This window comes from Physella acuta, unplaced genomic scaffold (genome assembly GCF_028476545.2).
Source record: "Physella acuta isolate Inbredline_101_S28 unplaced genomic scaffold, ASM2847654v3 ptg000061l, whole genome shotgun sequence".
NCBI lineage: Eukaryota > Metazoa > Mollusca > Gastropoda > Physidae > Physella > Physella acuta.
In genome coordinates, this window is record NW_026731581.1 from 363646 (window position 1) to 378458 (window position 14813).

At 40.8% G+C, this 14813-nt stretch overlaps 1 protein-coding gene across 7 annotated transcripts; it reads right to left on the reverse strand.

Moving 5' to 3' along the window:
* Positions 1-228: 228 nt before the first annotated feature.
* LOC131949218 (cytochrome P450 3A16) lies at positions 229-14523 on the reverse strand. Of its 7 annotated transcripts, none has more exons than XM_059311042.1 (4): positions 14374-14513; positions 2836-3052; positions 1719-2387; positions 229-1492 (listed from the first exon to the last, which is right to left on the reverse strand). In XM_059311042.1, exons 2-4 carry the CDS (start codon positions 3034-3036, stop codon positions 884-886), a joined length of 1479 nt encoding a protein of 492 aa, XP_059167025.1. In that variant the 5' UTR covers positions 3037-3052; positions 14374-14513; the 3' UTR covers positions 229-883. The 7 variants fall into 7 exon arrangements, with proteins under 7 accessions (XP_059167025.1, XP_059167033.1, XP_059167008.1 ...); XM_059311050.1 differs by lacking the exon at positions 14374-14513 and adding an exon at positions 6658-6679; XM_059311025.1 differs by lacking the exon at positions 14374-14513 and adding an exon at positions 3858-4038.
* Positions 14524-14813: the final 290 nt, after the last annotated feature.

Here is a 14813-nt window from a genome sequence, read left to right on the forward strand (position 1 = left end):
AAGGGGGTAATTTTCATCCATTTTTTGGTGTTTGCATATCTGTGTGTACCCGTATGATTTAAGTAGCTCAATACCTAAGTTAGTATCAAGATAAAGAGAGGCGTGGTCGGAATAGAGCAATGTTAATTAGAAAATTCATATTTGGCTCAGTCATAAATATTACATGTTTACAAGTACTTGTGTTCATTCATATTTTCTTTTCATAAAAGCATCAATCCATAAAAAAACTTTAAACAATTTATTATTTTTACTTTACAATTAATTTCCATTTGGAGCAGTAATAATGGCAGTAACAATAACTCTGCTACACAATGCCAATAAAAACTTACACATTAATATAGTGTACAAGCAGTAGTCTATCACAGTAAATCTACATGACTAATAAGTAGGTCTACACTAAAGCTTTCTTATCGAATAAATAAAAACAATTATTGCATAAGATGTGTATCCCCCCTTTCTTTTACACGATATGGCTGAATGTTAGCAATATTTTGTTGAAAATACTTTTTAGAAAAAATATTTTTTTTGGAAAATACTTGCTCTTGATATCTGTGCTCACTAATGTTAGACTACATTGTCACAGTAGCTTTGGAATCAACCAAACGTTTATTTTGTCTATGCCACATATAACACAAATAAATAAAACTTTTCTACATTTTATACTATTTCAATAAAACTAAAATGTAATTTCTGTAATACGTCACAGTATATTTAGCATTGTATATGCGAATATACACAAAAGTAGGCGGTATTGTTGGCAAAGGAATCCTATCTGCACAAAATATTAAGCATAGTAACAACACCAGAGTACAGTTAAATAAACACATTAAAAATTGTTAGTAAAAATAATATCAACCAATCTTTTTGAGACAACGAGAATATTTTATGTAGCTTTTCTTCTGGTTTCAAACTTGACCCACAATCCATCTGTGGCCTTGGCTTGCAGTTTACTCAGATGTACCGGATACACAGACTTGCTGCACGCTGTTGGCGTGTACCTCTGTACCACGGTTGCTATGGCAACCTTCAGCACCAGCAGCGCCAGTCGCTGACCGACACAGTTCCTGGGACCCTGTCCAAACGGCATGTGCGCGTACGGGTGTCTGGCGTCTTTGTTCTCCTGGGTGAACCTCTCGGGGTCAAATTTGTCCGGCTCCGGCCAGATGTCCGGGTCCGTGTGGAACGCGTACATCGGCACCAGCACTGTGATGTCTTTGGGGAACCGGATGCCTTCTATCTCGATCTCCTGCACACACTTCCGGTGGATAAGGCTGCCCGGGGGGTAGAGCCTGACCGTCTCGTTGATGAACATGTCCAGGTAGCTCAGACCCTGCACGTTCTCGTAGTCCGGTGTGTTCTGGCCGCAGCGGTCATCGACCTCAGCTTGTACACGCTGGCACAGCTCTGGGTGCATGGCTAGCATGAACAAGGTGAAGGACATGACAGTGGCCAGTGTGTCGTACGAGGCGAATATAAAGGAAATGGCCTGGGCCTGAAACAATTTCAAGAGATGGTTGGTGTTTTCTATTACAACATCAAGAACAGACGTCAATGAAAACTATATGTGGAAAGGTATGAGCCTATTTTCAAAATACTTATACTTGACAAATGATATGGCTCGTCTCATCACATTTTCAACTAAAAATTCAAAAACATTAGCTCAATAACGTTACAAGAGCATGTATACGTTTACCAAATGTAGTTAAGTACACACTCACGTGAATCTCAGTTCTAGTCAACTCCTTGTGTGACTCGGTCCTTTCCTCGGCGTTCATCATGAGGTCAAGGAAGTCGTTGACCTTCCCCTCCGTGCCCTCCTTCTTCCTGCCCTCTATGGCAGCGTCCACGACCTGAGCGAAATACTCCATCGACTTCTGTGGCAGCAGTGGAAGTCCCAGCTTAGAGCACCACTTGGACAGCTCTGGGACCAGCAAGAGAAAGACGTACAGAAACGGGTTAGGGTTAAAGACGTTCTTGGCTTCCGTGGCAAACCTGTTCTTTGGGTTCTTGAGCGTGTCCATCTCCAGGCCGAACCCCGTGCTGGCGATGACGTCAAGAGTAAAGCAGGAAGCGAACTCTCTCAGCTCTACCTCCTGGCCAGACTCCTGCATCTGACGCACATTCTCCAGCATGACCTTGGCATTCCTCACCACGTGACCGGACAACTTCTTCAGTCTACTGGAGCTAAAGGTCGGGCTGACCACACTCCTCACGTGCTTCCAACGCTCACCTTGCAGGAAAAGTAGAGTTTCGCTAAACGGAGGATTAACCTCAAAAATGGATGGTCGGTCAATAAAATGGTTGAATTGCTTGACCAGAATTTCTTTCGCCAGGTCTAAATCTTTGACAATCATTGTCGGCCTTCTGAAGTCGTACCATCCATACACCTGTTCAAATTAAAAAATGTAATTGTTTTCTTTAACAAAAAAGCTACAGAATATATCCGGATTATTGCAACTACTAAGACATGTAAACATTTATTTTTAAAAGATATTACGCTGTAAATAATTTAAACGAAAATGTGTGTTCTTAATTTTTTACTTCGCTGGAGTTTGCTGTCAAAAGTAGTATCAGATTAGGCCTACAAATTAATGATAAACGTAAATGTTTTCAACAATGATAGGAAGCACTATTTTCTTTTTGCCAATATAATTAGGCAAGCTTTTCAAAATATAGTGTGACTAATTTTTATATTGTTTGCACAACATATAATTTTAATAAATACTATAAATTTATCGATAAGCACTAATAATGAAATTTTAAAAAACACTTTATTCTTGTTCTATGTACTATGAGCTCTATTACTACTATGTACGAAGAAAAAAACTTCCCCACCTTTTTATGTTTAAACTTGCTGTAGAACACGGTCTGCACGTCAAAGATCCCAAGTTTGATGGCCAGGCCGAAGTTGCCCAAAAACCGATTGGTTGGGGGAGTCTCTATCCCCATCTTCTCAAAGATGCTCAGGTCGATGGAGAAGAATCGAAACAAGAGGAAAACTACAATGGCCACAAGGGCGAGTGTGATGTACAACATTCTTGTCTAGGAACTCCTGTATTAGAAAATAGAAGCATAAATCAGATGGTTTGGATGTTTTGTTAGCCGAGAAGATAAATGATAGTATGAAATCACCACAAAATAAAACTATTATATAAAACTATTTATGTCATCAATTCTCTGTAACATATAACATGGTTAGGGTCTAAGTTTCCAAATTATCACTGGGTTTTCATGATATTAATGATATTATTTTCTACAGTAAAATCGAGTATGGTGTAGTAAGTCTGAGCCAAATGAAATGTTAAAACCATATTAGAGGGGAGATAAGTTGTCCGGAATGAACGTGTGTGGACCAGTGTTTCTTTCAGACTTATTACACGGGGGGGGGGGGGGGGGGGGGGGGACGAAATGGAATGTATATAGAAAACATTTACTTTTACCAGTTTCCGCCTCTAAAATCAAGTGCCACCCCCCCTCCCCCCCCCTTCCCCCCCGAGAAAAAAAAAGTGTGGGAGAAATACTGGCAAAAGTATATAGATTCTATTTTTAATATAAATTCTATTTCCTTGAGGGGTGGGGGAGTCTACCCTTCTCTCCCCATCCCACCACTACCCCATCCCGAAGAGATGCCTGAAAGAAACTCTGGACGACAGAAGGTGAATAATTCAACTTTCCGATGACGTCAAGAATAGATGACACAAAGTATTTATAACTTTGTTATTAGTTATTATTGAAACTACTTGCAAAATAAAGCTTATCGTATTAATACTGTAACGCATCTAGATCTACAAAGTAAATAACCGGACCAGCTTAGTAAAAAAAAAATTACAACTACCATGCAAAAGCTAACTTACTACCTCAGGGCTGAAACAAATACAGAAAGAATTCCAATAATCGACCAAACAGTTACAAGTTTAAAGCAGCAAACACGGCACAGTCCGACTCTACACACAGGTGTTACATTCTGCTAGCAGACGGCACGGTGAGGTCAGAGTGTAAAGTACAGGCCGACACGCGCAACACACTTAGCACACAGCTGTCCTGGTGACGCTTGTAAACATCCGGTCGGCCAATGTTTACATTTAACTTTGACCTAATTAGCACAGTACGGGAATCAATGATAGTAGTTTAAGTTTTAGAACAAAGGGGACAATGACAAACATGAGCTCATCAATGAACAGAATAACTAGGCTAAACAATTTAATTATACACTTTGGAATGTATTAGTCTAGGGCAAGGGTCGGCAACCTTTTGATATGCAAGAGCCAATAGTTACAATTTACAAACTTTCCCAGTTTTTAAAGAGCCACAACATTTTTAGTTCAATATTCGGTATTTGATTAGGATTAGGTAAATAAAGTTGATTTGTTATTTAAAATAAATAGTTTTAAATATGAAATAATATTTATTCATATAATAACATAGGCATGTTTCGCCAGAATAGTAAAATTAGTAATCAAAGGACTAGGACTATCTCAATCCACTTTAGAAGCTGTTAATTTTTATTTTATTTTTTCTTTACGGATATCACCGGCTCAGGAGGTGTCTTCCATTAGCCAGTCAGGCCTCAACACGGCAAACGCCGACTAACTGGCTTGCAGAGGCGTAGCGACCCCTCCCGGCGCCCGGGGCGAACTTTCCGTTTGGCGCCCCCCCCCCATATAAATATATATATATATATATATATATATATATATATATATATATATATATATATATATATATATATATATATATATATATATATATGTATGTATGTATGTATATAAATGTGTGTATGTGTGTGGGACAGTCCGGAAAAAAGATTAATAATTACGCTGTATGATTGTCGTTCCCTAAAACTTTACTCGACGCCAATTAAATTCCCACTAAGATGCAATATCCTTGAAAAAAAATTTGTAATGTCAGAAAAAAAATATTTGTACAAGTTGCTAATTCGTTTAGGACAGTCTTTTTATGTTTTATCTTTGGAGCAATCTCTGTTATGAGATGATATAGTACATAGTTGGATTATAAGTTTATTAGATTAAGGTCATACTATTGACTTACAATAGCAAATTGTGTACTCATTAGAATACGATTTGGGTATTTCGTTGACTGGTTGACTGTATAATGAAAGAAGCTAGAGAAAACATACTGGAATCCAACGGACACAACAGCTCGAAGTCTTAAATTTATCAGATGTGCGCTGCCTTCTCGCACACAGCCAACAACAAATTCAGAACTAATTGTACAGGTTTAAGAAGCTGTAGTAACCGGTTTAATGATAGTAGCTGACGCCCGTGACGTTCAGATTAGAATCAGCAGCGATAAAATGTGTATTAGTATTAACATTCTAAGTCGATGTGTCAAAAAAAATTCAGTCATGCTCTATAGCTAAATATGAAATATCTTTTACTGTACGGCTCGGAGCTAGGTCAAAGACAGTGGAGAATGAAAAGATTATGGTTAGGACACAATATGAGACAGACAAAAAATAACATCACTATGCAGGTGCTTGAGTGAAGTCCACGGGGAAAGGTGAAGAGAAAAATACTAAATAAGTCCTGAAGGAAATCGTTTAAAATAGAGAAGGGGAGGCTGGATTATTAGGGTTCGATCTTCATAAAAATCAAGTGAGTTGACGAAGTGTTGCCTACGCCTATGCCCCTTATGAAGCCGAAACGAATAAAAAGAAGAAAATCAAAAGAGTTTAGAACAGTGGGTTCCATCGAACCTAAGAGGTTCCGTAAGTCAGTCTCAGGGCTTTCGTGGAGGTCCAGACTCACAATTGGTTTCTTTTCTAAGTGTTAAAAGAGTAATCTAGTCACCGATCCACGCTTTTTGTTGGTGAGCCCCCCCCCCTACCACCATCTTGGACAAAAATGGTAGAGCGAATTTTAAACGTCACTAACTCTTTTTTTATGTTACACAATCGTAAAATAAGCTTTAGTACAATGGGTTTCTTTTCTGAGTGATATCGGTTATTTATTCCTTAATCTGGTGTGAATTTTTCCGATTTAGTCTTCAAAAAAGCGCCCCCCCCCCCCCCCCCCATCCAGGAAAGCTGGAAAGCGGTCTTTCCGGTCACTGTTTCTTAAGAATATACGTTTTACAGTTAAACAATCAAGGTAGAAAATAGTTAAATCATAATGCAAAGGCTTTCAGCCGTTATATTTATTTACTTTGACTGTTTATAATTCAAAACTGCAGCTTAAAATGAGCTTTTAAAAAAAATTTGAACCACTTTTGGCGCCTTCCTAGGGTCGGCGCCCGGGGCGGCCGCCCTCCCCGCCCTCCCCTAGCTACGCCTCTGCTGGCTTGGATATCGGTTTGAATAACTTGCATCGTTCGCTTCTATCCTTTGGTTCTCACCAGGCTTACCTTCCATCCCACTGAACGCAGGGTAAACTCGTAACCCACCGTCCATTAAAATTGAAATTATATAACTATTAATATTTGTGCAAGGAGCTGGAGAGCCGCATCTAGACGTCAAAAGAGCCGCAGGTTGCCGACCCCTGGTCTAGGGCAGTCTAGGCCCTATCAAATCTGTAACTATAATATAGTGATAAAATTGTTTAAGCTATAAATTGACGAATGTCTTTTGAATGTCGATTCTAATTTCAATATTGCTAAGTCGTCGATAAATATTAAACAGTAAATATCACATGCACATACAGCATACACATATAGAGCTGACGCACAGTACTTGCACATTCTGTATTCACATAGCACTTGCACATAGAATATGCCCATACAAGAGACACGTCACCCTGACTAATAAAAGACACATGCCACAGCCGAATGGAACAGGCACGTAGCGCATTTAAAAAGCAATTTGTCAATCCACTGAATTACATTATATAAAAATATCACCGTCTCCCACTAAGCTGTGTGTGTGTACTAAGTTCACGTCTTGACTTGTGTGACGTGTGTGTTGTCAAGTGTTGACGTGTGTGGTCAAGTGTTGACGTGTGTGGTCAAGTGTTGACATGAGTTTATGGTCAAGTGTTGACATGAGTGTGTGTGGTCAAGTGTTGACATGAGTGTGTGTGGTCAAGTGTTGACATGAGTGTGTGTGGTCAAGTGTTGACGTAGTGGTCAAGTGTTGACTTGAGTGGTCAAGTGTTGACATGAGTGTGTGTGGTCAAGTGTTGACGTAGTGGTCAAGTGTTGAGTTGAGTGGTCAAGTGTTGACATGAGTGTGTGTGGTCAAGTGTTGACATGAGTGTGTGTGGTCAAGTGTTGACATGAGTGTGTGTGGTCAAGTGTTGACATGAGTGTGTGTGGTCAAGTGTTGACATGAGTGTGTGTGGTCAAGTGTTGACATGAGTGTGTGGTCAAGTGTTGACATGAATGTGTGTGGTCAAGTGTTGACATGAGTGTGTGTGGTCAAGTGTTGACATGAGTGTGTGTGGTAAAGTGTTGACATGAGTGTGTGTGGTCAAGTGTTGACATGAGTGTGTGTGGTCAAGTGTTGACATGAGTGTGTGTGGTCAATTGTTGACGTGAGTGTGTGTGGTCAAGTGTTGACATGAGTGTGTGTGGTCAAGTGTTGACATGAGTGTGTGTGGTCAAGTGTTGAAATGAGTGTGTGTGGTCAAGTGTTGACATGAGTGTGTGTGGTCAATTGTTGACGTGAGTGTGTGTGGTCAAGTGTTGACATGAGTGTGTGTGGTCAAGTGTTGACATGAGTGTGTGTGGTAAAGTGTTGACATGAGTGTGTGTGGTAAAGTGTTGACATGATTGTGTGGTCAATTGTTGACGTGAGTGTGTGTGGTCAAGTGTTGACATGAGTGTGTGTGGTCAATGGTTGACATAAGTGTGTGTGGTCAAGTGTTGACGTAGTGGTCAAGTGTTGACTTGAGTGTGTGTGGTCAAGTGTTGACATGAGTGTGTGTGGTCAATAGTTGACATAAGTGTGTGTAGTCAAATGTTGACATGAGTGTGTGTGGTCAAGTGTTGACATGAGTGTGTGTGGTCAAGTGTTGACATGAGTGTGTGGTCAAGTGTTGACATGAATGTGTGTGGTCAAGTGTTGACATGAGTGTGTGTGGTAAAGTGTTGACATGAGTGTGTGTGGTCAAGTGTTGACATGAGTGTGTGTGGTAAAGTGTTGACATGAGTGTGTGTGGTAAAGTGTTGACATGATTGTGTGGTCAATTGTTGACGTGAGTGTGTGGGGTCAAGTGTTGTCTTGAGTGTGTGTGGTCAAGTGTTAACATGAGTGTGTGGTCAAGTGTTGACATGAGTGTGTGTGGTCAAGTGTTGACATGAGTGTGTGTGGTCAAGTGTTGACATGAGTGTGTGTGGTCAAGTGTTGACATGAGTGTGTGTGGTCAAGTGTTGACGTGAGTGTGGTCAAGTGTTGACATGAGTGTGTGTCGTCAAGTGTTGACATGATTTTTTCTTTGGTTTATTTACATTTGGTGTGATTAACCACTCTACTGTGTTCAAAACATTGTGGATTTCAGATTTTTCCAATTGGAAATGTGTTGTTGAAATATATATAGCGCTTCAAAAGTTCGTCTTCTGTCGTTTCCCAATTTTTTATATGCAAAATTGAAGTTGCTATAGCTATTTTTTACAATCCAAAATATTATTATAATACTTTTCACTTGATTAAATTTATTTCAGTAACTTGAGTAACAATAACTCTGTTGAGCAATGTATCAAAATAAAAAACACAATTACCTCCCATTAACATGAAAACTGAAAATCTGCCTTATGATCTGTGGTTACTGCCTACAGCCTACATATAAAATTTGGCGCCTAGCTCTAGTCTTAGGTGGCATTAATTACTTTGTATTGCACCAATTATGATATCGAATTTTATATACCAAAACATCTTCTAAATGTAATGGCATTAAAAAATCATTATAGCTTCTATATTGATTTCATTTTAATATGTATTCGGAAAATATTGTTTCTTTTAAATGAGTTGTTTTAAAAACTTGTTAATTTCACGTGAATGTTGTTTCATTGATACTTAAGTTTATTTTCTATAAAACACCAATGGAATGGTAAGCAAGGTTTTACATTTTTTTACACTAAAATAATTACAGTAGTATAGATATATAAATCTACAACTATCTTTAAAACGTTTTAGTATATTCAAAAGAAACACAAAAGTAGGCAGTTAACAAGAGTGAGAGTGGTATAAGTATACAACACTTTGCATATCTACTACAGCAGGATACAGTTAATTTTAAATATGTTAACTGATTACAACATGATTATACAATACACGTTTATGAGAATATGTTATGTAGGTTTTCTTCTGGTTTCAAACTTGACCCATAATCCATCTGTGGCCTTGGCTTGCAGTTTACTCAGATGTACCGGATACACAGACTTGCTGCACGCTGTTGGCGTGTACCTCTGTACCACGGTTGCTATGGCAACCTTCAGCACCAGCAGCGCCAGGCGCTGGCCGACACAGTTCCTGGGACCCTGTCCAAACGGCATGTGGGCGTACGGGTGTCTGGCGTCTTTGTTCTCCTGGGTGAACCTCTCGGGGTCAAACTTGTCCGGCTCCGGCCAGATGTCCGGGTCCGTGTGGAACGCGTACATCGGCACCACAACCATCATGTCCTTCGGGAACCGGATGCCTTGTATTTCTATCTCCTTAACACACTTCCTGTGTAATAGACCTCCCGGGGGGTAGAGCCTGACCGTCTCGTTGATGAACATGTCCAGGTAGCTCAGACTCTGCACGTTCTCGTAGTCCGGTGTGTTCTGGCCGCAGCGGTCATCGACCTCAGCTTGTACACGCTGGCACAGCTCTGGGTGCATGGCTAGCATGAACAAGGTGAAGGACATGACGGTGGCAGTTGTGTCATAAGATGCAAAGATAAAAGTAATAGCTTGTGCCTGAAAGAAAGAGATGTTTTACTGTATACATTAGATCAGTGGGATAACATAGACCAAAGACAACATAAGGGCAAGATAATAACAATTTCATTACAAAAATATACGTATCTCTAAAAGACAATTCACGTTTTCGTATTAACGTACATATGTAGTAAAATTAAATGTAGTTTAGTGTACACTTACGTGAACATCAGTCCTTGTCAACTCTTTGTGAGACTCGGTCCTTTCCTCAGCGTTCATCATGAGGTCAAGGAAGTCGTTGACCTTCCCCTCCGTGCCCTCCTTCTTCCTGCCCTCTATGGCAGCGTCCACGACCTGAGCGAAATACTCCATCGACTTCTGTGGCAGCAGTGGAAGTCCCAGCTTAGAGCACCACTTGGACAGCTCTGGGACCAGCAAGAGAAAGACGTACAGAAACGGGTTAGGGTTAAAGACGTTCTTGGCTTCCGTGGCAAACCTGTTCTTTGGGTTCTTGAGCGTGTCCATCTCCAGGCCGAACCCCGTGCTGGCGATGACGTCAAGAGTAAAGCAGGAAGCGAACTCTCTCAGCTCTACCTCCTGGCCAGACTCCTGCATCTGACGCACGTTCTCCAGCATGACCTTGGCATTCCTCACCACGTGACCGGACATCTTCTTCAGTCTACTGGAGCTAAAGGTCGGGCTGACCACGCTCCTCACGTGCTTCCAACGCTCACCTTGCAGGAATACCAAAGTTTCGCTGAAAGGGGGATTGGCCTTAAAAATAAATGGGCGGTCTACAAAATTGGAAAAATGCTTGACCAGAATTTCTTTCACCACGTCTAAATCTTTGACGATCATTGTCGGCCTTCTGAAGTCGTACCATCCATACACCTGTTAAGAATTTAACCCGATATAATTATTTTGAAACTAATATTACAGACGATTTAATTTTTTAATAAAATTACTTGTATCTACATTCTAATGGTATTGATATATAACTTAATCATTCTTATCTAGCAATTTCTAAAATTACTTTATTTCATAAAATCTATAGTTTGTACTCCCAGTGAAATAAAAATAATACTATATATTTTTTAATTCCTATATTACTAGCTCTATTGTTACTCCGTAACCATCCCCACCTTTTTATGTTTGAACTTGCTGTAGAACACGGTCTGCACGTCAAAGATCCCAAGTTTGATGGCCAGGCCGAAGTTGCCCAAAAACCGATTGGTTGGGGGAGTCTCTATCCCCATCTTCTCAAAGATGCTCAGGTCGATGGAGAAGAATCGAAACAAGAGGAAAACTACAATGGCCACAAGGGCGAGTGTGATGTACAACATTCCTGTCTAGTAACTCCTGTAATAGAAAAAAATATATAAATTAACTGATTCTGGTAATGAATTTTAGCTACTCAAGTAGAACATTGGTGTTAGTATCCAAACACCAGAACATGTCACATATATTCATTATGTAAAACTAACTTTGTTTTGTAAACAAAATTTGTAAAAGAAAACCCACATCAAATGAGTGGCACATAATACAGTACTAGCTGTAGTATTGTCAACTGGCGCTCAACCTCACTGATAAGGCTATGCAGTTATTTATAGCTTTATGGTCGTTACTGATCTGGGTTTCAACAAGGATATCAAGTAGTAGGTCGTACTATGGCTTTGTAAGTTGCATACTGATGGTGAAATACCTCGATATCTTTCAGTTTGATGAACTTGATATTAATTCTTGTACAGTTTTTGAAAATTTCTTATAGTTAACATAACTATGAGTTTAAAGAAAAGCTGCAACGCGCTGCGGGACAATTGATAAGATGCCTTCAATTACATCATTCAGAAACGCTCGTTTGGTGATCTTTAATTCACGAACCGGTCCTGATTTACGTTTGATCTTCTCCAACCAAAACACGTAACAAACACGTCATTTGAACGAAACCCGTTGATAAACGTAAACTTGCTAGTGACTGTTTTCTCCGTGCTGATTTATTTTACACAACCAACATATTCATACATCAAGTGCGAGCATTACCAGCAGCCTACAGATTGTTTATTTATGTAAGCCCTGCTAGGGGGGGGGGGATACCTAAAATCTACCCTTCTAGGCTTGACTAACTAATCTGTCCGGTCAGTGCAACCGTGGTAGAACCCACAGTGGTTAAACCCTAACCTTAGTCTAAATAATAAGCTACTAAAATAAAACAAAAACTTTTAACAATTTAATAAAATTTATTGCATGGAACCAAAAGTTATAAAAAAAGAATAGATAAAAACTGACACAAAACAGAACCAAACGAAACAAACTTTTTACATCAAACAAAACAATTCATATATAACCAAACACCCAGCCAAGTTGCCCAAGCAACCTCACTCCACGCGTGCGGTGCGCCACGCAGAAACCTGACCCGACCTACATCTCGCCGCGGGTCAAAAAAAGGGAGAAAATCACTCCGAGCGGTCAATTTATACTGACCGCTTCGGACGGAAGGGGACTCCGTGCCGTTCCCCATTGGACCACCATGCACTCCCAGATTCGCAACAAATAAAATAATACAAAAAAATCCATTCACCCGCTCACATTCACCCCTTTTAAAAATCTTACAGTCCCTGTAAGACAAAAAAATACATATAACAATCTTAAAATAAAACATGCACCCATCTCTTACTCCAAGCCTATAAGCTTGAATGCAAAAAAACAATTTACAATAACATTAATCTTGCGTCTCTGTGCTCCCTAAAAAAACTCAAGGCACCAAGATAGTGTTCCCTTTACTGAGGGCTGATCCGCGCTACTAGTCCTGTCGGCCTGTCATCCGGAAGGGCAAGGGGGGAGGGTCAGGCTAGACCCGCCCGCTACTGATGGCACACGTTGCCTGTCCATCCCGTCCACCTGGGTCCACTACACAACACACCGTGTTCTGGTTCTGGCCTCAGCGTAAGACCACCGGTAAAACGTCCGCTTGTTTGGTCCGGAGATGATGCAACCGCCTTGACCCACTGGCTCTCCGACTGTTACCCGCCCCCAACGATCGTGCCTCCGCTTCGACACACCTGTGGGGCGGGTGTCCAGTAGCCCTCTTTGTGGGTCAAGGAATTGACGTCACTGGCCTCTCGTTGGTGGGGAGCGTCCGCTTGGTTGGGCCAGGTGTTGACGCAACCGCCTTGCCCCACTGGCTCTCCGACTGTTACCCGCCCCCAATGATCGTGCCTCCGCTTCAACACACCCGTGGGGCGGGTGTCCAGTAGCCCTCTTTGTGGGTCAAGGAATTGACGTCATAGGCCTCTCGTTGTTCACCGGTCTGCCGTACACACCAGATCCGCGCCACGCCCGTGTGTGTTGTCCAGTCTAGACCACACGAGGCCGCCATCTTCATCACACGCCAGGTCCAGTGCCACACACCGTGCCTTGTCCAGCCACGCACACTGAAGGCTCGTCGAGGCACGTCTCTCCGCCAACCTGACTGGGTGTTTAAACAACAAACAACTCCTACACTAAACAAAAACTAAACACATATGGTTCCATAAAGGGCCTATCAAAAACAAAAAAATTAACTAAGCTACACTAGCCCTAGTAAAAAACAAAAATTTAACTAGACTAAAGCACTGACCCCACTCGTGCTACCAATTTGTAAGCCCTGCTAGGGGGGGGGGGGATACCTAAAATCTACCCTTCTAGGCTTGACTAACTAATCTGTCCGGTCAGTGCAACCGTGGTAGAACCCACAGTGGTTAAACCCTAACCTTAGTCTAAATAATAAGCTACTAAAATAAAACAAAAACTTTTAACAATTTAATAAAATTTATTGCATGGAACCAAAAGTTATAAAAAAAGAATAGATAAAAACTGACACAAAACAGAACCAAACGAAACAAACTTTTTACATCAAACAAAACAATTCATATATAACCAAACACCCAGCCAAGTTGCCCAAGCAACCTCACTCCACGCGTGCGGTGCGCCACGCAGAAACCTGACCCGACCTACATCTCGCCGCGGGTCAAAAAAAGGGAGAAAATCACTCCGAGCGGTCAATTTATACTGACCGCTTCGGACGGAAGGGGACTCCGTGCCGTTCCCCATTGGACCACCATGCACTCCCAGATTCGCAACAAATAAAATAATACAAAAAAATCCATTCACCCGCTCACATTTAAGATCAAATATTGATGATGACAACACGTGGTGGGGTGGTAGAATCATTCAGCTTTAGTGGTGCGGGTTGGGGAGGGGGTGGATTATTAAAAAATATTTTGTGTGCAAGGTCAAAATTGTTGTAACTCCATAAACGGAATAAATCCTACATATAGACGAATCTAAAGTTATTAAACAACTCGTTTGATTTTTATTTTTTTATTTTTATTTTTTCATGTTATTTTTTTTTTATTACACACACAAAGGAGGGGGGGTGGGGCGGACGGACAAACAGACAGATACACCGGCAGACAGGCGGGTGGACAGACAGACAGAAGGGTTAGTTTTAAGCCGAGTGCATTAATTTGTAAAAAAAATAATTAAACAGTCTAAACATGCAAGATCTAGTCTACTACCTACTGAAGTAGATCTAAATACAACGAAGAATCTCAGTGACTGAGCAAACAGTTGTAAAGTTGAAATCAGCCAACACTGCACATACCAACCATACAAACGCACACGTTTATATTCTGCTAGCATGCGGTACGGTGAGGTCACGGTGCACAACGACAGGACGACACGCGCAACACACTTGGCGCATAGCTGTCCTAGTTACGATTGTAGACTTCCGGTCGGCCAATGTTTACATTTGATGTCCTGCATATAAACTAGGACATGGTTGGGTGGAATATCGGAATACGAATTTATTTCAAAGGAATTAAACCCTCAAATAAATAAGATATCTTCTAGTTACGATTTTAAATTTTAAAACAAAGAACAACTACAATTGGAAAGCTTGGACAAATAAATCAGATAACGATAACCTATCCCAGTGGTAATAAATGACTTTAACTAGCGTA